The sequence below is a fragment of the Salvia hispanica genome, chromosome 2 (assembly GCF_029641045.1).
Source record: "Salvia hispanica isolate PSC_SH4W2 chromosome 2, Shi_PSC_v1, whole genome shotgun sequence".
Classification (NCBI taxonomy): Eukaryota; Viridiplantae; Streptophyta; class Magnoliopsida; order Lamiales; family Lamiaceae; genus Salvia; species Salvia hispanica.
This window is the reverse complement of record NC_142693.1, coordinates 35,857,630-35,885,030: the sequence shown is the minus strand read 5'-3', so window position 1 is coordinate 35,885,030 and position 27,401 is coordinate 35,857,630. Positions and strand designations below refer to the sequence as shown.

Here is a 27,401-nt window from a genome sequence, read left to right as displayed (position 1 = left end):
AAATCAGATTAATTAGTTAGAAAATACAAACTTAATACAGATATTCTGCTATTTTACTATTTACATAGATGAGATGATATCACTACCCATACAAATGCATACCAGCTTGCTTGTACTCCCTCCGTCCCACTTTAGGAGTCCCGGTTGAGTTCGGCACGGGTATTAAGAAATGTAAAGGAAAGTTGGTGAAAAAAATAGTGGAATGTGGGTCCTACCTTTTTATATTAGTTTTATAATAAAATGTGAGTGGAAAAAGGTTAGTGGAATGTGGGGCCTATTACCAATTATGGAATATTCCAACCGGGACTCCTAAAGTGGGACATCCAAAAGTAGTAAACCGGGACTCCTAAAGTGGGACGGAGGGAGTAAAAAGTTAACTATGGCATAACTTGAAATAGAAAAGCCCACTTTATTCGTCAGCAAATTGCATTGCTGCATAGTAAAGATAAAAGATTCTAACCGTAAAAGTAAATAGTGTGAAATAAAAAAGCAACACTCTGCATTATGGCTCGCATGATTTCAACGTTAATAAAAAAAGTTTTACATTCATCATTTACTACTAAGTGGTCCTAAGCAGACACTACCTCATCATCTTCTTACATGTTTCCTTTTTTTTTTTGTCATAAAACACAGTAAAAAAACCCAAGAATCCCCAATTTATTTCTTACAGTGAGCATGACGTCATATATCAACACTCACACGTGGCTATTAATCAATAACCATGGGGTGGGGTTTTTGTATATAAGTATACATAAGAAGGTGAAGTCATGCTCAAGATTAGTTGGGTGTGGCTATAAAGAGCCTTGCTGAAAATTCACATCTTCTTCCTCATCAACTCACACAAACAAAACTCATTTACCAAATTAAAACTATTTGGTGAAGAAGATGGGAAACTGTCAAGCAATTGATAGTGCAACTCTGGTGATTCAACATCCAAATGGAAGAGCAGACAAGCTCTATTGGCCTGTCTCCGCAAGTGAAATCATGAAGATGAATCCCGGCCACTACGTAGCCCTCCTCCTCACCACCACCTTGTATTCCTCCCCCGCTGCCGCCGCCAAGAATAATAGCACTAGTGTAGATAGCAAGAACACCCCTCTTCGAATAACCAGGATCAAGCTTCTTAGGCCAACTGATACACTTGCTCTTGGTCATGTCTATAGACTTGTCTCATCTAAAGGTTTCTTTTTTCTTTCTTTCTTTATAATATTGTTCATTTCACTATTTTCTTGAAATCATTTTTATTTAATTTTTTTTTTTAATTCTTGCAGAAGTGATGAAAGGTTTGTGGGCTAAGAAACAAGCTAAGTTGAAATCAGAGGGTGCTGACAAAATCATGACAGAGAAAATAAGTCCAGAATTTGAAGCAGAAATTAGGAAAAATTCTGAAATTGAGAAGGCTGAAAAGGTAATTATTTAATTCTTTAATTAACTAATTGCAAGATTAATTTATACTGCCAAAGTACTTTTGAGATTCCCATAGTTCTGTTAAAAAAAAAAGTGATTAAGAGCTAGTAGTTCTTGAATGAATTTTTTAGTTAATTAGTAGTAGTATTATTGCATGATTAAAGAAAGTGGAAATTAGTACACATACAGTTCAACAAAGTGATGATTAAGATGACAAAAAGCAGTGATATTAACTGGCCTTCAAATAAATTTATATTAGCAACCTGCGGCCAGGTAGTTTCAAGCTATACAGCTAATGTTTCCAATAATTTTAATAAAAAATTTTAATGATTTATTTCAGGTGAAAGAAAGGCAGAGATCAAGAAATAATTCATCAGTAAATTCCGGAATATCAAAACCCAGAGGCTGGCAGCCATCATTAAAAGCAATTTCTGAAGCTGGAAGCTGAATTACTTTTTTAATTTTTACTACCTTTTTTACTTTTTTTTTTTGGCCTGTTGTTGGATTGAAGATTGAAAAGTAGTTCAAAACAGGCAGATTGAAGAGGGTTAATTTTGAAGGGTTAATTCAGTGAATAGCAGATTCTGTTTTGGAATATATACTTTAATCATCTGCTGCCTTTCATGTATATACAACTCCCTCTTTATCTTTATCTTTATCTTTATCTTTCCATTTTAAATTTGAGGAATCAGATTTCCGGCCGAAATAAATTAATTTCTAGCATTTTTTTATTGGTTGAGCATCGAGTTATATTTACGTGTCACAACTTATTAATATTCTTGAATAGAATTTGTCGATATGAACAATGCTAGTATATGGAATTTGTCACCACCAAGTGTGATGTATACTTTTGTTCTTGGTATTATATGTATGTCTGATTAGATAAATTATTGTTCATTTTTCTTATAAATACAGAAGTAAAAATTGTTCAAGATTGAGATCGTGGAGTATAAAATTATTAAATAAATATAGTAATATTGTTTTTAGTACTGTAATTAATTTTCAATTGATTACCTGGCTCTTGAGTCTTGCCTCTTGGCAGTTGGTACGGGTCCTCCCTGACAAAAAATAAAATAAAATAAAAATATTACAAATACACTACTTTGTAACAATATTATTATCGACTTGACTTACGTAACAAACAAATGATAACGTAAATAACAAAGAAGAATATAAGTAATAAAATAGGGTGGGATGTCCCTTTAAATACGTAAAATGCGGAAATACTCGTATTTAATAGTAATAAAATTGGGGGGAAATTAATTATATCAATTGGCCATATAATTAATAAATTAATGCTCTTTCTCGGAATCTAGAAGAAGAATGTGATTATTTGATACTGGCTAGTATTTGCATCTGAAACACGTGAGTATTTATATTAAGTAAATCAGACCCAATTTTAAAATTACAACTACAATACATTTTTATCTGAAAGTCTCCCCAATAGTTTATATTTGTCTTTAGAAAACAATTTGAATCATACATCATATAATTAATCAAGTAACTCTTGGTTGTTAAGAAGAGAAATATTCATTGTGAAGACAAAAGTTGAAAACAACTGTTTGCCAGAACAACCATGACCTGTTGCTAGGACCATATTCTATAAATTCTTTAAAAAAAGTAAAAATACAACATTATATTGTCATCTTTCATGTCCTATCTAAATTTACAATAAATAACCAAATAAACTACTATTACACATTAAATGGATTGACATAACAAAACAAATTTAGCAATATAGTTCAAATGCTTCACATATGTTGATATAACAGTGAATGTGGCTATTTCATAATGAAATTCAATGGACAGTGTTCACCATATTGATTGGTATGATATCACTATCATTCAAAATAATTAAAATACGAAACAAGATAAAGGAAAAAATAAACAAAATATCTGGGTTATGACATTCGCATGTCACAGTCTTAAAATAAGAAATTTAAATAGATTATCTACACTGACTTCATCGCCTATAGCAGATAAGCTTCCTACTCACGATCAAGGCTAATATAGTACAAATGGAATAAAAAGGTAAAATCCAAGGCATATGATAGCATAATAAAATTTGGCTGTCACAATCTTTAAACATCTTATCTTCATTGAGTTCATCGACAGAGACCAGAATGTGTTTCTAGTCATAACATTCTTCAATGAAAAAGCACAAAATCTCAAGAGCCAACTCAATGTAGTGATAATGTTTTTTAACCTACCTTTGGGAACTGCTCAAGATACCGTTTTCTGGATTGACTGAACGTTGTTGCAGATGTTCCAAACAACTCCATAGCATCATCTAGAACACGGATATTTTCTCTCGATAAGATGAATACTGAAAATCAGCTTCATGTATATTCAAAGAGGCTGATAATAACAGAGGAAAGCATCTATAGCTATTCATCTATTAGAAAAATTTTCCAAGTCCACTAACCTTGCTGAAGTTGTTGATTTGATTTGCTTCTCTGGCTCTGCAGACAAGATAGATTGTGAAGCACATATGATTCAAAAAATCCATCAGAATGAAGTAGATTTGACTACCTTATGTACAACATTACTAAATTTCTGATGTTAGATAGCTGACCACTAGTAGTCCTTACACGAAAACTTGTCTTCTTTGAAAGTGTGGAAACAAGCGCGATCCTTAACTATGATTTCTCTATCACAAAATTTGGGATGGCCTTGAGAACTGCAAGGCAGTCCTCACATGTCCTCAGATTCTTCATTATTCGAATAGAAGCAAACGAGATGTGTGTGACGTCAGCAGCATAACCAACTAGCCCTACTCTTTTTAAAGCCTTCTCTCAAATCTCAGCTATCTGAGGATGAAATACATCAGCAACTCTGAACTCATGAACAACACTATCTATCTATCTATCTCTATCCAGCAACATCCGATATCTACCACAGTCGAGTTACTCAAAACAAGTAATTATGCGCTCTCCAAAACTATGATTGGAATGAATTCTGCAGGCACTGAATAAAGCCCTCCATACAACCACATCTGGATTCGTAGGCATGCTCTTGGCTATTCCAAAATCCTTTGCCAGATACCCAACCGGCCAGGCATATCAACTTAAAGCCATAGTGCTCAATCTTAGGCACGATCCCCACAAACTCTCCATGCTGTAAAACATTGATGAGCCCTGCTACACAACACCTGAATGTTTTGCATCCATTGAGAACCTGCCAAATAATGATATCTTTAGAGTTCAGTTTTCAGCTAACATTAGCTGAAACACACGAATAGCTTCCTTTCCATACCCATGGATAGACAAACCTGATATCACACTAGTATAGTTGTGAATGTCTCCTTTCGTGTCAAAAACTCAATATGCACAATCAATTGTCCCACACTTGGCATACATATCAATGAGTGCAGTCATAGTATTAGATCTTTGTAAACCACGAGTACTATCGATATAGCCATGAAACCACTTCCCTCTATCCAAAGACCTGAGATTAGCACAGGCAGAGAGAGCACAGACAGTAACAGTTTCGTTAGGCATGACTTCACAGAACAAATCACGGAAATATCTAAGGGCCTCAGTGTGCCTTCCTGAGGTAACAAAACCAGAAATAATACAACTCAAGAAACACCATTTCTCAACGGTATTTCCCGACAAACCTGAGTTGGCATGCGATTGACTCCACAGTACAAGTTTTTTTAAAAAAATTCACTCTACTGTCAAGATTCTGTTACAGGAGCATTTTATTAGACTTAATCACAAAGCTATAGAATATTGGTTATCAAAGTACCAGCTTGAATTTACTAAATAGCTCTGGAAACTCCTTTCACTAAAGGATTACATAACAATGACATCGACAAACTTCTTTCATTTTAATGCAAATAAAATTTGAACATAATATCCCTTACTTTTATCATACTTATTGATAATTTATAAAGACAAGTCTCATGATACATACACAGAATCGAAGTGGCAAGAATGAATAGGATTATTAGGCAAGTCTCCTCCTCTTGCACTTGCAAGTACGAGCAGCACAATAAAACATCCATTCACTCAATGAGAACCATAGACTGGAGAGTTTCTTCCACCACTTGGTTGGCGGATTAGCAACCTGAGCACTCAGAATATCGGGAATATAACACCACATGGGGTTTGGGCTTCCAGGGTAGTCGCAGTTGAAATCAATACCATAAACCAACTGCTGATCCACTGTTAATGCAGACTTTGAGCCTTCCTTTGAACCTCCAACTGCCTCCATCTCGCCACCTGCTGCACTCCCCTGCTGCATCCACTTTCCACTAAATTGCTCATCTCCTGGAAAAAAATGTTGAATCTCGAAGCCTATTTCTAAATCCTCCAAATCCTCATAAACTGGAAATCAGGAGGAAGAAGAATTCAACACCTTCACGATATTATGCCCAAAAACCCCTTTTCAGTAAATAGGATGCATATCTGACCTGAGGTATCAAGAGGGGTGAGTTGAGAATCAGTATTGAATACCACTCCTCTTTCTTTTGATCCAAGAGTCTCATAATCACATTTGGCCCTTGTGATTGGGTATGTAAACTCATTTTTAGCGTCATATAACACAGATGCTCTTTCTAATACAGATCTCAGTATCTTGAGTGCATCATCCTATCAGGGGTCAGTAATTCATTAGTACAAGTAGGAGTAGGAGACACCACAATTGCATAAGAAAATCTATGCACAACAACAAATTAAAGGCCACCCCACCTTTCTATCAGCAGACAGATTATCAATCCCAACAAACTGGGACTCTATCATTTCCCCCTTGAGTTTTCCCACACAATCATAAATAACACATCTTTGAGGTTCAGTCGATGATTTGTGACAAAACATCTTTTCACAATCAATTTTGCACTTCTGAGCATGACTCTTTATCGTCTCCCATATGCCATCACCGACATCTAATATCTGTATGCATATTACAAAGAATTATATATTTCTCATGCAATGTAGTAGTATGCTGCAAGTTGGCTTTAGAAGCAACTAATAAACCATGAACTCTAAACTTAAGTTGATTGAACGAGCGACAAAACATATAGCATGAATCCTAGTATGCAAACAAAATCTGGTTTCGCCACTTGATAAATCAAACAAGTATAAATAGTAATAGGTGACTATTACTGTGTTTTGCAGCTCATCAGGATTGACATGGAGCCAAAACAAAAAATCTTGCACAGTTTCAATGTATTTCTTTTTCAGCCTATCACGGCGCTTGCCAGTCCTGTCAATTCCCTTCAATCTCCAAACTTCAGAAGTAAGATATGGACAGGGAAATTTGCCATACTCTGTAAAAGGAAACCAGCAGTTATATGGAAGTTTCTTCATCCTCTTTAAGATTAAACCAGCAGTTACATAATCTATGGCATCTAAAGACCATGACAGAAGGAGATGAGACTAAAAACTCAAACTTCTATGACACTAATTTTAATATTTTATCTGCAACAGAAGCAGCTGTTTGGTAGATATGAAGAGTTACTTGGTAAAGAACAGTAAAACGAAACAATTATTAAGTTGAACATGGAGTGATAAGAACGTACGTTTGTGGCGCTTATCTCTGACCTCAATGTGCGGTCCATGCTTCTTGCACAGTGGTTCCTTCAAGATTCTGCCCAATCCTCGCTCCCAGCCTGCAGATGCACAACTTGATCCAGTCTTTTTTGTGTCCCAACTTAATACCTTTCAAATCTGCAACACCGTTCTTGAGCAATATATAGACACTTTTAGGAGAAAAGTGAGGCTTCTTCTTATCTCCTGTTTGAATGATGCTTCTCTCAAACTTTTCAAGAGTCATGCTGCTTTCATCACCATCACCATTGTCCTCAAGAAGTAGTATCTCCACCTTTGCAGAAGATCCAGGGCCACAGGTCACAGTATGCTCGTTCGAATCAAGCAGAGCCAACTTCAGGCACACATCTTTTAACCCTTTAAGCTCCCCCCCTGTCACAGCATCGGCTACTTTATTTCCCAAGAACTTCAGCTGTAAGCTCCTTTCCTTGGGAAACTCATTCCTGTTAGCACATTAGAAACGAAGCCAGAATTCATTATCTACCACAAGGGTGGGCCTTTTCTTGATCGGAAAATAAGAGAAAAAATGAGTAACCAATAACATAAATTCTCACCGAGTCGCTTCACTCAAAAGCCTCCCTGCAGCAGGCTGAGAACCCTCAATTAACTAAAACAAAGGATATCTGTCAAATATCCAAATTGCAAATCAACCATAAAAAATTTCTAAAGACTAGAAAATATCGAGATCCACGACAATTTAAGATTTTATGAAGGGTATACCTTGAAGTTGAAGTATAAGTTTTACTATTGAGAGACAAAAGGCTCTGGTTCATGAAGTCTCAACTTGTAACGATCTAATGGGAAAAGAAACATTGAGATGGAACAGTCCAAAAAGTTTGAACAGAAACTCAAGCTAGGCTAAGGGTTAAATTAGGCTGCTATAGTGTTTTATTACATACTAATATATAATCAATCATGATGTTGAGACTTGAGACATCCTCTTGACAAAGTCAGACAAACAAGAACACCTACAACATGCATCAATCCTAAGCAAACCTCCTTTGACAGCAATCAATCCTTTGTAAAATGGAAATATAGCATTCATTAAACATAAAAGAGAAGATGTGCATGCAACTCACTATTCTACGAACTCGGTCGAGAGAAACTGGACATCCTTCGCTAACCGCTTGGCTATGCAAATATATAGCCACATCTTCCATAAAGCTAAAGCTATCATGAAGGGAGTAAGGAAAGATAGAGACATGTCAAAGTAATAAAGCAGTAATACTGAAAACTTAGTAAAATCAAGAATGAATAAATGAAAATTCCAAACTGTGGCAATTAACAATTTTCGATATTTTCAAGGAAGCAAATCATATTAATGAACATAAAAGGCTAATTAAAGGATTCAATAAATCATAAAAGAAACACCAACTAAAAGAATATACTTTGTTAAAGACAAAATTGAGCAGCATCCGAACCCACCTGCGGCTCTTTTTGTTGCTCAAAAGTATCACCCTCTAAAGTTGAAATAATATCCATACATATCAGAAAGGGAAACGAACAATAAAAGGAAATTTAGTGTAAAAGTGATTATAACAGCAAATCTCCACAACCCATATCTCCTCAAATCATGTAAAGACAAAGCAAGAAATGAAAACACGCAACGGTACTCAAAATCAAGATGAAGAATTTTACCAGTGAAAGAGCCTGTTAAGCTGAAAAGCGCAACCCCATCTTCAAAATGGGGCAAGCAGAATCGAAACACCCAAAATCAAAGAGATAATTGCTCCAAATCGATATACCTTCCTAGAGTTGGAACAAGACGAGCATCTGAACAACTTGAGTGCTCAGATGGACCGCCGTTTGGATCACGTTCCATCTCTCTCCAGCAACAGCAGCGAAGAATGTCTTAAAAGATGAATGCTTGTTTCCTAGCTGAGTTGAATCTTCATCATTACTGAGTAGTTTCATATAAATAGGCTGAAGCAAGCACCAGTCAATGAGTATTGGGCATTACCGCGTGCCCTCATCGACCACATTGCTTCTGTGGCATGTAGATTTTCTCCGATGCATGTATTCTATAAATTTTTATTTTTATTGAAATTGTTTATGGAAGTTTAATCCACTATAGCTTTAATTTGACAGGAGCGGTATGTCAGGGAAAAAAATTCAAAAAAAAATAATAATTCAAGTATTTACGAGCAAATAACTTTATAAAAAACTCATAGCTAACTTTTAAAATGGGAAAATACATTGTACTACTCCCTCCGTACGCGATTTATAATCTCACTTTAACTCGATACGAATTTTAAGAAATGTGAAGGAACTTAGTGCAAAGAGTTAGGGGAATGTATGTCTTACTTTTTATATACAGTACTTCCTCCGTTCCATAGTAATAGAGTCATTTTGTCATTTTGGTACATTCCATAGTAATAGAGTCATTTCCCTTTTTAGTAAAAGTCAACACATTTTTCCACATCTACTTTACTTTCTCTTATTTTTTTTCTCTTCATCTCTCTACTTTTTTCATTTTCCACTTTATTCTCCCTTTACTTAACTAACCTAACACAATTTTTCTTAATTTTCATGCTGAAAAAAAATGTTTCTATTACTATGGAATGGGGGGAGTAGGTTTTATAGTAGAATGTAAAAATGTCTGGAGTAAGGTTATTACCTGAAATGGGAAAAAATAAATGGAACTTTAAATTGTGGATGTTCTAAATAGGAAATTGGGACATTATTTCATGGAACAGTATCCGTCGCATCTATTGAATATTGAGATTTGAGGGGCAGTTGTGCTTAATTGTGCTTGGACGTACGAAGGAGTAATAAATGCTCTTTCAAATGACTATATTTTATCTCCCAAAACAAAAATTAATAGTAATACATGCATTTTTTTTATTTATTTTTTACTTTTTTATTTATCTAAGGCAGTTGTTTCCAAATAGATTTCAGCTACACTGTAAGAAAAATCTACCACATTTTCTGCGAACTGAAATACTGAATAAATCCTATCCTATTAAACAAATTTGAATAGAATGAAAGCATATATGTTAAACTCAACTAACAAGTCTAACATGGCTTAAATAATTCTTGTGAATGTCATTGACTCATTAACTTAGTTCAAACCAATTAAATGGCACTAATAGTTTGATAACTTTGATTTTGTAGCTGCCTTTATGTTGGATGGAAGCATGGACAAGTATAAAGCCAGATTGGTTATCCAAGGCTTTAGACAAAGGGAAGGCATTGACTACTTTGATACCTATGCTCCTGTTGCTAGGATTTCCACAATTAGATTATTGTTAGCACTTGCTGCTATACATAATCTTGTAATTCACCAAATGGATGTTAAGACTGCCTTCTTGAATGATGAATTAAAGGAAGAGATTTATATCAAACAACCAGAAGGCTTTGTCATGCCTGGTAATGAACATAAGGTTTGTAAGTTGGTAAAATTTTTTTATGGACTAAAGCAAGCCCCCAAGCAATGGCATCAAAAGTTTGATGACGTGGTGTTGTCGAATGGTTTTGTATTAAACCAAACAGACAAGTGTGTATATAGCAAATTTGATGCTACCGGTAAAGGAGTTATCATTTTGCTTATATGTAGATGACATGTTGATCTTTGGTACCGACCAAGATCAAGTTGATAAAACAAAAGAATTTTTGTCATCTAAGTTCGAGATGAAAGACATGGGGAAAGCTGATGTGATTCTTGGAATTAAGATCACACATGGAGAACAAGGAATTTCCATTTCTCAATCACATTATATTGAGAAAGTGTTGGAAAAGTTCAACTTCAAAGATTGTTCTTCAGTTAAGACTCCTTTTGATCCTAGTGTAAAACTCGTGCCTAATAAAGGAGTTGCTGTGAATCAGCTTGAATATTCGAAGGCTATTGGATCACTAATGTATGCTATGATTAGTACTAGACCCGATATAGCCTTTGCAGTTGGAAAATTGAGTCGATATACTCATAATCCAAGTTTAATTCATTGGCAAGCAATGAATCGAGTATTTAAGTACTTAAAAGGAACCATGGATTATAAGTTGACTTATTCTGGATTTCCTTCCGTTCTTGAAGGTTATTCAGATGCAAGTTGGATCACCAATATGGAAGATCATTCTTCCACAAGTGGTTGGGTATTCCGGCTTGGAGGTGGTGCTATATGTTGGGCATCAAAGAAACAAACTTGCATCACGAATTCAACAATGGAATCGGAGTTTGTGGCATTAGAAGCAGCTGGTAAAGAGGCTGAATGGCTAAGAAATTTAATATATGAAATTCCATTGTGGCCTAAACCGATATCACCTATATCTATCAGATGTGATAGTGCAGCTACCTTGGCTAAGGCATATAGTCAAGTGTATAATGGAAAGTCAAGACACTTAGGTGTTAGACATAGCATGATTCGTGAACTTATTATGGATGGTGTGATATCTGTGGAGTTTGTAAGAACTCATGATAACTTAGCCGATCATTTAACCAAAGGGTTAAGTAGAGATCTTGTGTACAAATCGGCTATAGGGATGGGATTAAAGTCCACCACAAATCTTTGATATTAAGATACCCAATTCCCATTTAGTATGATGCTAGATGCATAATTCAATGTGGAAGACTTAATATTTGAAGATTGGAACACATTTGAAAATCGTCCCAAGGTATGTGTTCGGACCTACAAGTTAATGAGGTTGAATATATATATATATATATATATATATATATATATATATATATATATATAGGGGTGCGTTATAATGATAACCCCAATTTGTGTGATAACCCTATAACTAAATCTCCACCACACATTTTTAAAATATATGGTCTAGATTTAATCTAACAAAACTATCATTTTATCAAATAAAACTATCATTTTCGGATATATTAAGGGCAAAATTGTCATTTCATTTTAAAATTTGGTGGGAAAGAAGAAAACTTAACTCAAACGCTCCATTCAATTTCTCTCACACTCAAACCCTGCATCAATTTCTCTCACAATCAAACCCTCTGAATCGCGTTTCAAAGCCTTCGAATCGAAGGAAAAATCATCTGATTCTGGAAAATGTCGAAGGAAAACGATCAAGCATCATCGAAGAAAGGTTGGATGAAGTTTATTACTTATTTCACTTTTGATTTTGCTCGATTTATCATTTTGCTGGAGATTTTCTCGATTTTTTTAGATTCCGTAGTTTTTTAGTGTAGATATTTCTTATATTTATACAATATCATTCATGCATAACAATATTGAGAACAATCTATATATTTAGATTTACATTTTGCTGTGTGTGCTGTTGGCGTGTGTTTTTCTGTGTTTGTGTGTGTGTTTTGCTTTGTTTATGTGTGTTTTGCTGTGTGTGTGTGTTGCTATGTGTTTGGATGATCTGTTTAAATGTAGAAATTGTGCTTTTGCTTGATAAAATGATACTTTGGGTGCATAAAATGATAGTTTCTGAAAATGATAAAATGATACTTTGTGACTGGTGTTTTGTTCTACTTAAGTGACAAGTTATGCCCTCTCTGCTTTTTTGAACTCATTGAAATTTAGAAAATGATAGTTTCAGAAGATAAAATGATAATTGCCCTTGATAAAATGATAGTTTCAGAAGATAAAATGATAGTTTCATGGGATAAAATGATAGTTTTAGATTATAAAATGATAGTTGATAAAATGATAATTGCCCTTGATAAAATGATAGTTTCAGAAGATAAAATGATAGTTTCATGGGATAAAATGATAGTTTCATGGGATAATATGATACTTTATGTTTGTGTGTGTGTGTGTCCTGAGGCTACTGCTGTTGTGTTTGTGTGTGTTGTTGTGTGTGTCTCTGTGTTTTTGTGTGTGTGTGTGTTGCTATGTGTTTGGATGATCTGTTTAAATGTAGAAATTGTGTTTTTGCTTGATAAAATGATACTTTGGGTGCATAAAATGATAGTTTCTGAAAATGGTAAAATGATAATTTGTGAATACTTTGACTTTATATAATTACATAAACTGTTTAACACACTGAAATCTTTTGTTTATTAGGTAAGAACATTCGTGATGTTGAATTCTTCTTTCTAGATTTTTCTGCTTCCTGAATATTTTGGTGCTTATTGCTTCCGCAGCCTTCGAAGAGTCCTGCGGCTCAAACGAGAAAGAAGTCCGCCACAAAGCGGAAGAAAACAGAAGTTGTTGTCGCTGACAGTGAACAGCCAGCGCCTGCTGTTAATGGCACCCAGGAAGATGCCGCCCAACAGGCATGAAGTGCGTAGATGGTGAAGCCAAGCGAGAGCATAATAGGATCTCTAACTGAAACTCAGCGCTTGTTTTAATTACCATACTTCAGCATAGATTCTGTTGGTAGACATTTACTTATGTAGGCTTTAAACATTATTTTGCCATTGTTTGTGGTTCAATTTGAACTAGATTAGACTTTTCATTTGTAGGTCTGTGCAATGTGAAGAGAACTCTTCTGTATTGTTCAATTGAAATTATTTTGGAAGCCCTCTTCAAAGATAGTTTGTCATAGAAGTTTCCTTGTAGATGTAAACCGTTGTAGAAACTCTGTTCCAAGGTTGCTCATTTTATCAGCCAAAAAGTATCATGTTATCAGCCAAAAGTATCATGTTATCAGCCAAAAGTATCATTTTATCAACTACTATGACTATCATTTTATCAGCTATGACTATCATTTTATTAGCCAAAAGTATCATTTTATCATATATGACTATCATTTTATCAGCTATGACACGCCTGAAAAGTATCATTTTATCAGATATAACTATCATTTTATCAGCCAAAAGTATCATTTTATCAGCTATGACTATCATTTTATCAGCCAAAAGTATCATTTTATCACCTAGGACTATCATTTTATCAGCTATGACACGTTTGAAAAGTATCATTCTAGCAGCTATGACTATCATTTTATCAGCCCAAAGTATCATTTTATCATAGTATCATTTTATCATAGTATCATTTTAAGCCAAAACTATCATGTTATGCAGTAAACCTAATATTTATAAGCCAAAAGTATCATTTTAACACATAATCGACAATACATAATATAATCAAATAAGAATTTCAGTACATCAGAAACATAAACCAATCGACAACTAATATTAATCTAAAATCAAATTCAATACATGAATATGAACACAATCAATAATGATTGTTACCTTCGTTATTTGCTACAGATTCCATCGAAGCAAATTTTCACAGCAATTGAAGAGGTAATCAATGAAAATAAGAACGCAAAATTCAAAACATCTTCCCGATCACAATTATGCGAGAAATATGGAAACAAAATCTGGAGACTACGGAATAATGAACAAATCGAAGAAAATCTGGAGATGTTGAAATAAAATAGGCGAGAAATATGGAAGATGAAGATGAGAGAATCGATCTATTAATTGTGAAGATGAAGATGAAGATGAAGGTGAGAGAATTGAGTTCAAACAGAATGAAAGCGTGAATCGCGCGTTTAGAGTAAAATTCAGAAATTAAATGAGGAAGTTACATTTTTACCCCTCTGCGTCTTTTTTATGAAGTAAATCTAAGTTTGAATCTCAACCACAAGATTATCAAATATGTGTGGTCCAGATTTGGTTATAGAGTTATTATGTGATTTGGGGGTTATGATATGATCACATCTCTATATATATATATATAGGGATGTATACAGGTCAGAACGCTAAGTATAAGTAAAACTCAAAACACTTGCAGTCCATTGGATCATATGATCTAATGGTTAGATTAATGCCACGTGTCATCTTATAATGTAGAATTTTAGACTAATAATGTAGCTCGGATAATAATGTAGCAATTTAGTTTAATAATGTAGCATTTTAGTTTAGAAATGTACAGTTTTAGTCTTACAATGTACATTTCTAGTCTAATAATGTACCTCGCCTAATAATGCAGATTTTTAGTATGATAATGTAACAAATCACAACCATCCAATCTAATGATCCAAGGGCTGTGATTTGTGCTGTGTTTTACACTAAGATGCTGTAAGGACCCTAACACACCCTATATATATATATATATAGGGTTTTGATCTATGAAGACCAGATTTAAATACAGAAATGCAGAACACGGTCATACGTAAGACATTTTTAGGTCATAGTTAGTTTATTTTTAGGTCATGCTAACAAAGCATGACCTAAAATGATCTTAACATGACATAAATCCAAATCTTATAATATGACCTAAAACTACTTAATTATGACCTTCCGTGTTTTGGGTTAATTATTGACCATTAGATCATCTAATCCTAGGGTCAAGATTTGGGCTGCATTCCTGGATTTAAACACATACTTGTTTTGATCATCTCCCTATATATATATATATTCTTAATAGTTCTTTTGAAAAATTGCAAATGTAGGTGCAAGAATAAATGAGCTACCTATATAAGCATGAAGTTTAGCCGCTTCAAGAAACTGGGACTTGGTTTCGACGTGTTTATGAAGGATAAGGACATAGGCTAGTAAAATATAGTGTCAAGATAGAACATATTCGTATGTAAACTTTTGTGTACATTATCTTCGTGTATTCAATGTGAGTTCCCAGGGTTCAATCCTTAGAGACACCCGGGGTATTCGAATATTTGGAATGTGTAATGTACTAATATGGAATTCAATCGTTACGATATTTCATTTATGCAAAAGTTTGAATGTTTGAGATGACTTGTTTTAGTTAATCAAGGATTGCACTAAAATAGGGGAGGATTGTTGGATATTTTAGAGTAATTGGATTAACTTGATTGGTCGGTTATTGTTATAATGATACATCATTTAAGTATGGAGGTGCGGAGTGCGGGATCCAAGGGGCGGCAGCCCCTGGCGGGGTCCAAGGGGCAGAGCCCCTGGCTGGGTCAGCTTGGAAATTTTTTATTTCCAACGAAGTTGCTGTTTCAGAAATTCATCCAAAAATGTAATTTCTGAAAATCGAAGGACTAATTTGCAATTTCGAAACCTTTTTGAAAATCGGTTATTTTCAGTTAAATCCCAACGGATGCACTGTTTCGTCAACAGTTGCATCGGTTCATCTTCTTCAAAATCCGATCAAGTCTTCTGGTTCATTATCTCGAATACACATAAGAAGGTTCTGCATTCTCTGAATTTTATCCGATCAAATAACTTTGGTAGAACCACCGAAATTGATTTGATCTGAAAATGTTTTGCACGACTTTCAGATATCCGTTTTTCTGTTCTCTATATTGAATCTCCCTGACACTTTACATATTTAAAATTTAATAGCGTATTGATTATGAAAAGTGCACGAAGCCATATAGGTCAGGCGGGCACGAGCACGATCATGCTTTAAATTGTTACTAGTAGATAAATCAATATACTAGGTCAAAGCAAGATTGGAATTTACAATGGCTGATAAAATCACTTAAAAGTGAAATAATTTACAAAATTATAACCACGTTCCACATCTCATAGTAAGATATATATATACTATTAGCTTACAATAACATTTAAAAAATAAGCACTAGTATACTACCCTAGTTTTTGGTTGTGATATAAGTTAGCAAATGTACGTTAATTATAGAACACTAGTAGTAGTAATTTTTAATTTGATACTCATAGCGCAGAAAAGTTTGACTATTTCTGCAAAACGCGGCCACCAATCCAAATTAACTTCATTTAAATATAGTCTTTTACGTTAGAAGTCGTAGAAAAAAATAGTTAAAGGTCGTTACATATGGTTCAAATACTTTAAATATTTTGAGAGTATTTCATTTCACGACATAAAATAATTAGAAATGAATTAGGTTTTACATAAATTTTACTTATCTTTTCGTATGAAAATTATACTACTTGTAGAACTTAGTTGGTTATAAAAAGTGTCACCAACTACCATAACGGAATTGTCTTTTTTCGCTTTCTTCGAAAAAACACAATAGTGGGGCATCCATTTCTTTGGTGGGCCCTCGTGTGATTAGAGAATATAAATCCACAATTTTAAAATTATGAATCAAATTATACAGTTGATAAAACAAGTAGACAAGTTCAACAATCCAGCACTCTAAATGCTACCCTTCCCTTCCACGATAACATTATCGTTAACCAACTCTCAATTTCTTTCTGATTGGACTAACATCTAAAACCACCCTCTTCCAAAATTTCAAAACAATGAACAATGTTTTCCATCCCTTTGTCCCACCATCAACCACCTCAGCTGCTGCATTCCACTCGTGACCAAAGGCATCGCGCATGAACTCCTCAACGCCCTCAAAGAAAATCGTCGGCTCGAACTGCATACTACTGCTCGATCCGCCAATATATGGACTTAAACCAGCTAGGTACTGCTGAAGAGAATTCGGATCATTGAAAGCCTTTACCTGCCCCCAATTTTGGCAAGCAGATGCTAACAGTTTATCAGCATCAGCCTGTTATTCAAAGTGATGAATCATGATTAGTAAGATTGTTATAGTAATAGATATGCTAGCAAATATAAATAGATTAAGTGTATGTATGTGTGCCTCTTCTTGTCCTGACTGCAGCTCGCTTGTCTGATCCGGAAGTAGTCTTAGCATGTCTCCTAGAATATTGAAGACGATGCCTGTTTTCTTCTCCGGATCTGTGTAACAGTACACCCTTTCGCTACTTAGGCATGCTCGAGCATTACTAACAATCTTCTGCCAATTCTTATTTGGGGAATTCACAATCTACAACAGGCCAACAAACTAGTTTAGACCTATTTTGAACTGAAAGAAGCAAATTAGCAATACTTCATTTGTACAAAGGCAATATTGGATAGCAAAATTCTTCATTTGCACCTTAATTAATCATTTCATTTGTCATCTGAGGAGACAATGAGGAAACTTATGGATTTTTATCAACAACTAACAAGTATAATACAGAATACAGATTAAGACAAGAGAAAAAGGTTACACTCTTGAGGTGTTGAGGATTTATGAGGTGTTGAATGAGAAAATCCTCCACGGTGCAGATGTTGTTGTCTTGAAGACGCTTATCGATCTCACCACGCCTCCAAATACAATCTAACCGCCATACTTCATCAGACAGAGATGGATTCGCATGTTTCTCATTATCTGAAGATCAAGTAGAAGAACAATTATTTAGTCAGAGATGTCTCATCTTTATCAAATAACAAGGTAGACTCACATTTTTCATAAAATATAATGCAGATCTGACCTGAAGTATGAAGAGGGGTGAGTTGAGCATCAGGTTTGGACAGCAGCAGAAGCAGCCGTTTGATAGATATGAAGAGTTAGTTGGTATAGAACAGTAAAACAAAACGATGGTTAAGTGAGAAGAACATACGTTTGGTGCGCTTATCTTTGACCTTAAATGGTGCAGTCCATGCATCGTACACCGCAATTCCTTTAAGATTCTGTGCAATCCTCGCCCCCAGCCTGCAGCTGCACAACCTACTCCAGGCAGTGTTGTGTCCCAACTTAATAGCATTCAAATCCGCAACACCCTTCTTGAGCAATATATCGCCACTTTTAGAAGAAATGTGCGGCTTCTTTGTATCTCCTTTTTGAATGATGCATCTCTCAAACATTTCAAGAGTCATGTTGTGTTCATTACCATCACCGTTGTCCTCAAGAAGTAGTATCTCCACCTTTGCAGAAGATCCAGGGCCACAGGTCACAGTATGCCCGTACAGATCAAGCAGAGCCAACTTCAGGCACTCGCCTTTTAACCCTTTGAGCTCCTTCCCTGTCACAGTATCGGCTACTTTATCATCTAAGAACTTCAGCTGTAGACTCCTTTCCTCGGAAAACTCATTCCTATCAGCACATTAGATACGTTACCAAAATTCGTTATCAACCACTAGTGTTATGATCCCAAAATAAGAGAAAAAATGAGTAACCAATTACATAAATTCTCACCGAGTCCCTTCACTCAAAGGCCTCTCTTCAGCTGATTGTAATCTCTCTATTACCTAAAGCAAAGAGTTGAACAAATATCATGATTGGAAGATTAACCATAATAATTCCTCAAGACTGGAAAATACTGAGATCCACAACAGTTAAAGATTTTATGAAAGGTATACCTTGCAGTTGAAATAGTACAAGTTAAACTATTGAGAGACAAAAGGCTCCTCAAGTGGTATAGTATTTTATTAACATATAGTATAATCAATCATGATGTTGAGATGACAAAAAGAAAACACTTACTGCATGCATCAATCCAAAGCAAGTCTCCTTTAACAATAATCAATCCTTTGTAAATTGGAAATATAGCATTCGACAAACATAGAAGAGAAGAGATGTGCAAGCCACTCACCATTCTACGAATTAGATCTTGATCAGTAACTGGAATATTTTGGCTAACCGCTCGGTTATAAATTCTTGACATCACATGTTCCATCTCTTCTTCAATTATTCTATCATAAAGTGAGTATGGAAAGTAAGAGGCATGTGAAGGTAAACAAGCAGTAATACTTAGTAACATCAAGAATGAACAGATGAAAGAATTCCAACTGTGGCAAATGGCAATTACCAACTAAAAGGCTAACTGAATCATTTCAATAAATCATAAGATATACCAACTCATAAAAATATACTTCCGCTTTGACTAACTTTCATAAACACAAAATTGGGCAACATCTGAACCCACCTGCGCCTCTTTTTGTTGCTCAAAAGTATGATCATTTCATAATCACCCTCTAAAGTTGGAACAATATCCGTACATATCAGAAAGGGAAACAAAAAAATAAAAGGAAATTTAGTCTAAAAGTGATTATACCAGCAATTCTCCTTTAATAAGCACAACCCACACAAAGCAAGAAATGAAAACACCCAAAATCAAAGAGATAATTGCTCCAAATCGACATACCTTCCAAGAGTTGGAACAAAACGAACATCTGAACAACTTGGCTGCTCTGATGCACCGCCGTTGGGATGACGCGCCATCTCTCTTCTCTCCAAAAACAGCAACCACACAAAATTAGCCAAGAATTTGGTAAACGAAAAATGCTTGTTTCTGAGCTGAGTTGAATCTTTCCCGACTACTCAGTAGTTTAATAAGGCGGAAGGAAGCGTCAGTAAATAAGTGGGGCCCTCAAAACACCGCGTCCGGCGTCCGCCACATTCGATCTGTGGAGGCGTATGTACATTTTATACACTACGATGCATGTATTCTAATTCTACTGTATAATTTTATTTTAATTGTTTAATAACGCTATACATACAGTAACTTTTAAAATGAGAAAACTACGGAGTAATATCTGTCGCATCTACTTAATATTGAGGGGCCGTTGTGCATATTTGTGCATGGACTTTTTCTCAATTTATCTCTCAAAACAAAAATTGATAATGCATGCATGTTTTTTTAATCTAAGTCAGTTCACAGTTGTTTCCAAACCTGTACGAAATTTCTACCACATTTTCAGCGAATTAAATAGGAAATCCTATCCCATCAAATGATCAAACAAATTGGAATTGAATGATAGCATATTTAACTAAACTAATTAACATGGCTTAAATGAACACCAATGACTCATTAGTTCAAACTACTTAAAAGTGAAATAATTTACAAATAATGACCACGTTCACAATCTCATAGTAAGATATTTTACAAGAACATTAAATTAAAAATACTACTACTCAATGTACTAGTATTAAACCGTACGACCCCAATTACTTGATCGTAATAAGTAAAGAAATACGTTAATTATAGTAGTAGTAATTCTTAATTTGATAAATCATAGAGCAGAAAAGTTTGACTATTTCTGCAAAAGGCAGCCACCCATTCCAAATTAAACTTCATTTAAATATAGGCTTTTATGTTAAAAAATGTTAGTTAAAAGTCGTCCTCGATAAATATATACAAGTGACTGAGTCGACTCACACGCTCATGGACTCGAGTCCGTAAACATAGGGTTCAAATATTTTAAATATTTTTTTACAGTATTTCAGGATGAAACAAAATTAGTAAAGAATTTGGTATCACAAAAATTTAACTACTTATCTTTTCGTGTGATAATCATACGCATACCTACCAGAACGGAAGTGTCTTTTAGTAGTAGTATAACTACATGCACTTTCGTTTTCTTCGAAAAAAACACACATAATTTGAATGATAAATAGTGAGCATCCATTTCTTTGGTGGGCCCTCGTGTGATTAGAGAATATAAAACCAACCAATCAAATTATGAATTTGATCAAGTTTGATTGACAACGACAAACATAAAACTAACTTCAATTTCAACAATCCAACTTTCATGATCGTGTTTCGCTTGAGTGTCGATCATTTGACGGAAAAGATTGATGGGCTCTGAAGAATGATGTGTTGAAACTACTCACAACTTGATGAATGAAGAAACGAGCTCGAGCGAAAAATATGGATGTAATGCAACACGTGTGGATATTGATTGTGAAGATAAGGAATCCAAAGCAGTTCCACCTTAGCTCATGAATTGGAAAGCTGCTCTGTTGGGCCACTAACAACGTGTGTGAAATGGTGGTTAGAAGAAAGGATGATGGACCATGATCTAGTTAGTTTCAGATTGCACGTTCTGTCCGTTGCAGTAGATGACTATATATATAGCTTATTTTGTAACTTGTTGATCATTCGAGAAATCAAATCAGAAATGCAATATAAAACATGCACAATGAAGTTCTTTAGCCTACTTTCCTTTATTGCTATTTTTGTTTATGATGGAACTTCGAGTATAATGAGATTGAAGCGGCGGGGATGAATCTGTGTAGTTTGAGGGATGCCGGGGCGCTTGCTTAGTAGCTGAGAGATGAATTGGAGTTTAAACCAAGAAATCCAATTTAATTTTGGCGCCAACGGAGATGGAACCCTAGTTCCCAATTCGTTTATTTAATTCATGAATTAGGTTAAGGTTTATATATTTAGAGGCAATATCCCTTACTTTAATCATACTTGTTGATAAGAGAATTTATAATTTACAAATTATAAACACTGACTCATGTAAGAGTACTATTTTACAAGATCAAGTATGCTAAAACAGCAAGTTTACATACATAATAGTACTTTACAGTTGGTGTAAGACCCTCAGTGTACATTTGAATGGAGTAGGATAGCAAATGTGTTACTGTAGTATTTGCTTAAGTTCGATTGACAACTACAATACAAAACAGCTTCAATAATCCAGAAGCGTAAAATGCTACCATTTCTTCTCCGGTTCTCCCAGCCTTGATGATGAACACAACAACACATTATCGTTAACCAACTCTCTGTTTCTTTCGGGCCGGACTAACATCTACAACCTCCCTTTTGCTAATTTTCAAAACAATGAACAATGTTCTCCATCTCTTTCTCCGACGAACAACCAGCTCAGACGCTGTATTCATTTGGCCATGCTCACAACCAAAAGTGTAGTCTCTCAACTCATCAAACCCTGCAAAGAGGCTGCCAGTGCTACCTTCTACTCCAATCAAGTTCATTATTGAGAGTGAATCATATAAATGTATACCACTGCTCGATCCGCACACTCCAGCTAGGTGCTGGAAAGCAACATGTCTACTCATACTTTCGGTCTGAAGATATTGTTGCTCCATGGGGTTTGGGCTGCTGTGGTAGTACTCATAAGCATAAGGCAACTGCTGCTCCACTATTAATGCTGACGTTGCGCTTTCCTTTGAACCTCCACCTCCAACCATCTCACCACCTGCTGCACTATCCAAACCACCCTCCAACTCATAATCTGGAAACACAAGTGGAAGAAGAATATAAGATACATATTACACCCAAAACCATTTTCATGCACTCTGACCTGTGATATGAAGAGGGGTGAATTGAGGATCAGGGTTGGATACCACTCCTCTTTCTTTTGATCCAAGAGACCCATAATCACAGATGGTGCTTGTGATTGTGTATCGAAAATCCTTTTTATCATCATATAACGTAGAGGCTCTTTCTAATACAGATCTCAGTAACTTGAGAGCATCATCCTATTAGGGGTCAGTAATTCATTAGTATTTAGTAAGAGTAGGAATAGGAGACTCCACAACTGCATAAATAAATCTATTCACAACAACAAAGGCCACACCACCTTTCTGTCAGCACACAGATTATCAATCCCGACAAACTGGGACTCCATGATATCCCCCTTGAGTTTTCCCACACAATCATAAATAACACATCTTTGAGGTTCGGTTGAGGATCTGTGACAGAACATCTTTTCACAATCAATTTTGCACTTCTGAGCATGACTCACTATTGTCTTCCATCTGCCATCACCGACGTTTAAGATCTGTATGCGTGTTGCAAGTTGGCTTTAGAAGCTACTAATAAAGTAATAAACCATGATTTCTAAACCTAAATTGAAAGACTAGCAACAAAACATAGCATGGATCCGAGTATGCAAACAAAATCTGTTTTCGCACTAAATAAATCAAACGAGTATAAATAGTTAACGAGAGCTATTACTTTGTTTTGGAGCTCCTCAGGGTTGACATGGAACCAAAACAGAAAATCTTGCACGGTCTCGATGTATTTCTCTTTCAGTCTATCACTGCGCTTGCCAGTCCTGCCGATTCCCTTCAATCTCCAAACTTCAGAAGTAAGAGATGGACAGGGAAATTTGTCATACTCTGCAAAAGGAAACCAGCAGTTATGTGGAAGTTTCTTCATCCTTCTCTAAGATTATACTTTAATGGTCTTGTTCTTTACATAATCTATGTATCTCAACACAGTAGAACCACTGTGGTATCTGAAGACCATGACAGAAGTACATGAGACTAAGAGCTCAAACTTCTGTGACACTAATTTTAATATTTTTTGAGGCAACAGAAGCAGCTGTTTGGTAGATATGAAGAGTTAGTTGGTAAAGAACAGTCAAACGATACAATTATAAGTTCAAGTGTTCAACACAGAGTGCGAAGAACATACGTTTGGCGCGTTTATCTTTGACCTTAAATGGTGCAGTCCATGCTTCTTGCACCGTAATTCCTTTAAGATTCTGCGCAATCCTCGCTCCCAGCCTGCAGCTACACACCTTGATCCAATCTTTGTCGTGTCCCAACTTGATACCTTTCAAATCTGCAACACCGTTCTTGAGCAATATATAGACACTTTTAGGAGACAAGTGAGGCTTCTTCTTATCTCCTTTTTGAATAATGCTTCTCTCAAACTTTTCAGGTGTCATGTTACTTTCATCACCATCACCATCATCATTGTCCTCAAGAAGTAGTATATCCACCTTTGCAGAAGATCCAGGGCCACAGGTCACAGTATGCTCGTTCGAATCAAGCAGAGCCAACTTCAGGCACTCTTGTTTTAACCCTTTAAACTCCTCGCCTGACACAGTATTGGCTACTTTATTATCTAAGAACTTCAGCTGCAAGTTCCTTTCCTCTGGAAACTCATTCCTATCATCACATTTAAAACGATACCACAATTCGTTATCAACCACTTGTGTGGGCCTTTTTCTTGATCGAAAAATAAGAGAAAAAAACGAGTAACCAATGACATAAATTCTCACCAAGTCCTTTTACACCTAAGCCTCTCTGCATCAGGTTGAAAACCCTCAATTACCTAAACCAAAGAACATTGAACAAAATATTATGACTGGAAAATTAACCATAATAAATTTCTCAAGTGGTTAGGCTGGCTTTATAACATAATAACATAATAGGAGTATATAACAAATGTTGACAAAGTCACTTAACAATGCATCAATCCATAGAAATTCTCCTTTAACAACAATCAATTCTTTAACAACCATAGAAAAGAAGATGTGCATGCCACTAACCATTCTACGAATTAGATCGTCAGTAACTGGCACTCCTCGGTTAGCCATCTTTGATACTTGGCTACACGCTTTTAACACCATATTTCCACTCTCTTCTCCCAGTATCCTACCGTAAAGGGAGTAAGGAAACTTAGAGCCATGTCAAGGTAAAGCAGCAGTAATAATGAAAACTTAGTACTAAAATAAAGAATGAATAAATGAAAGATTCCCAACTGTGGCAACTTACATTTACAAGGCTAATTGAATGATTCAATAAATAATAAAAAGAATAAATTTCCATGCTGAATAACTTTAAAGACAAAATTTGGCAGCATCTGAATCCACCTGTGGCTCTTTTAGTTGCTCAAAAGTTGGAATAATATCTATACAATCAAAAAAGGGAAACGAAAAAGAAAGAAAATTTAGTCTAAAAGTAATCATAACAGCAATTCTCTTTAAATAAGGAGAATCCATATCTTCTCTAGCATGCCAAATCATGCAAAGACAACTCTAAGACAAGAAAAACACATACTCCTAAATCAAGAGCAAGAAGCTGTGATTGCAAGAATATGAGTTAAGTCAACGGATATATATGTTAAGCAAAAAGCACAACCCCATCTCCAAATGGGGAAAAATGAGTTAAGCAGAATAAATCAGTAGATCAGAGACGCCGTAATCAAAGAGATAATTGCTCAAAATCGACCTACCTTGTTACAGTTTGAACATATGAACAACTTGGGTGGTCTGGTGAGCCGCCATTTTGATCAGCCTCCATCTCTCTCCGGCAACAGCAATTCCAGAAGAATGTCTTAACAATAAATGCTTCTTTCCAAGCTGAGTGTACAATCTTCATTTATATAGCATTAGTTTATAACTGGGCCCCACCCAAAAGAGCGCGTTCCGCTTTCGGCCACATTGTGTCTGTTGCAGCGTATGTAGAATTTGTATGCAATGGGACATGGGTAGTATATGATGCATTAAATAAATTTTCTATAATTTGTACTAGTAGAATTTAACTTGATTAACAGGTCAAATGAAAGACAACTTCATCTTGTCAATGACGTTAATTTCGGCCAAAACTACTTAAATGCACTAATAATATGCCATTGTTCGATAACCTAGATTTGGTAGCCTGCTTTACATATTTAAATATTACTCCATTGTGATTAATTACTCCCTCCGTCCCAAGATATTAGACTCACTTCTTTTGGTCACGAGAATTTAGGAGGTATTGTTTAGTGGTGTAAGTAGAGTTGGTAGTAAAATACTTAAATTTTTACCATAAATAGAAATGACTCAAATATATTGGGACAACCCAAAATGATATACGAGTCTAATATCTTGGGATGGAGGAGTACTATTTTTTTCTTAAATTAGCTATGTGATTAATTGTTATTTTTTTTTTATTAAATTGTTAACTTGTTAATTCATCAATGCAGTATTTTAATATTGTTAATACGATGACAATAGGGCATTCACAATGGGTGAAACCAATCCGATGCCATATCTCTGTTTTCCTCCTTCCATGTTTGCATTTTCTCCCTCCGCCCATCTTCTTGCAATGCTACACTATCCTTATTTCCATATCAATATTATTTTACTTTATTTTTTGTAATTCTCTATTTAATATGCTATTAAATAAATTAAAATATGAAAATATCATAGTATGCAAATTTCCGTTTGTATTATAATATTGGGAAACAAAGTTACATCGAGAATCAAACTTAAATAAAATCCTAAAAATACTACGCCTCAATGGTTTCGTGCTCAGATCTCTTCAATCATGCCGCGTTGAAGTCGAAGATGTGGGCCGAGGGATCGCGCGTCTGAGTAAATGATTGAATACACTCCTCTCGCAGTGCGGTACGCCCCGACCTACAGACTCACTTGGGAAAGAAATGGGATAGGGGGTATTTATAGAATAAAAATAAAAAAACTTAAAATTGCTAACGGTGGGATATAATCATCTCTGGGAGAAAATATTAAGTGATCTTGGCATACCACGTGGAAAGATGACGTGGTATGTCCTTCCAATAATATTGTGACAAATAAACATATACAATGAGCCAACCTCCGACTAGAAGCATACATGGCCACGCAATATATGGAAGTTTTGCATATTTCACATATAATACTCCCTCCGTCCCAGAGAAGTTGGCATATTTTGAAAATGGCACGGGATTTTAGGAGGTTTTGTTTTGTGTGTTAAATGGAGAGAGAAAATATCATTTTTATATTCATGTGAGAGAGAACTTTTTCCAAAAAGGGAAATGTGACATCTTTTGTAGGACAAATTAAAAAGGAAAGTGTGCCATCTTTTGTGGGACGGAGGGAGTACTATATAAACTTATCTAACGGAAGAAATTTAATTTGATTTGGAAGTTTTGCATGTCCCATATATACTAATATATACACATATAAATTAAAACATACTACTTCACAATACAATTTAGCAGAATCGATGAACAAAATTTAATTTTTTTAAGTCAAGTAAATATGTTTTTAACTACTAGTGCGATATAATATGTTCATATATAAGTTTATTTCAGTCTTGCAACAAGATAAATTTGTAGAGTAGTTATTATGTGCAAACCTGAAACTTTAAAAAAAAATTATATGTTAAATATTACTAGTAAGAATTGTATTTTAAAAAAAATTATCTCTTGTGCAAGATACATATATATATGTGCGGTATGTTATTTGTGTAGTTTTATTTTCTTTGCTTTATAATTGTTCTTTTTTGATTAAGTAATTATAAATTCTACATATTTCGTTTTATAAAATTATTTCTTATTGGTATTATAGTTGATATCTTTTTACCAAT

At 35.1% G+C, this 27,401-nt stretch overlaps 2 protein-coding genes and 2 pseudogenes across 4 annotated transcripts; 2 read left to right on the top strand and 2 right to left on the bottom strand.

Annotated features, from left to right (window-relative positions):
- Positions 1 to 771: 771 nt before the first annotated feature.
- LOC125214993 (uncharacterized) lies at positions 772 to 2,059 on the top strand. The gene is made up of 3 exons (XM_048116261.2): positions 772 to 1,180; positions 1,272 to 1,408; positions 1,748 to 2,059. Exons 1-3 carry the CDS (start codon positions 886 to 888, stop codon positions 1,853 to 1,855), a joined length of 540 nt encoding a protein of 179 aa, XP_047972218.1. The 5' UTR covers positions 772 to 885; the 3' UTR covers positions 1,856 to 2,059.
- A 1,114-nt stretch (positions 2,060 to 3,173) lies between these two features.
- LOC125193998 (calmodulin-binding protein 60 A-like) lies at positions 3,174 to 8,972 on the bottom strand (annotated as a pseudogene). Its single transcript, XR_016135916.1, has 10 exons — positions 8,039 to 8,972; positions 7,514 to 7,566; positions 6,932 to 7,402; positions 6,516 to 6,679; positions 6,102 to 6,302; positions 5,825 to 6,002; positions 5,326 to 5,738; positions 4,679 to 4,854; positions 3,833 to 4,584; positions 3,174 to 3,697 (listed from the first exon to the last, which is right to left on the bottom strand). The product of XR_016135916.1 is annotated as a calmodulin-binding protein 60 A-like (transcript).
- A 1,842-nt stretch (positions 8,973 to 10,814) lies between these two features.
- Positions 10,815 to 11,465, top strand: LOC148932282 (secreted RxLR effector protein 161 pseudogene; annotated as a pseudogene).
- A 5,369-nt stretch (positions 11,466 to 16,834) lies between these two features.
- LOC125215008 (calmodulin-binding protein 60 A-like) lies at positions 16,835 to 25,429 on the bottom strand. Of its 2 annotated transcripts, XM_089066000.1 has the most exons (10): positions 25,285 to 25,429; positions 24,599 to 24,704; positions 24,329 to 24,381; positions 23,737 to 24,215; positions 23,275 to 23,438; positions 22,898 to 23,098; positions 22,619 to 22,796; positions 17,794 to 17,954; positions 17,382 to 17,567; positions 16,835 to 17,288 (listed from the first exon to the last, which is right to left on the bottom strand). In XM_089066000.1, exons 1-10 carry the CDS (start codon positions 25,350 to 25,352, stop codon positions 16,962 to 16,964), a joined length of 1,923 nt encoding a protein of 640 aa, XP_088922126.1. In that variant the 5' UTR covers positions 25,353 to 25,429; the 3' UTR covers positions 16,835 to 16,961. The 2 variants fall into 2 exon arrangements, with proteins under 2 accessions (XP_088922126.1, XP_047972242.1); XM_048116285.2 differs by lacking the exons at positions 16,835 to 17,288; positions 17,382 to 17,567; positions 17,794 to 17,954 and adding an exon at positions 21,788 to 22,549.
- Between the last annotated feature and the right edge of the window lie 1,972 nt (positions 25,430 to 27,401).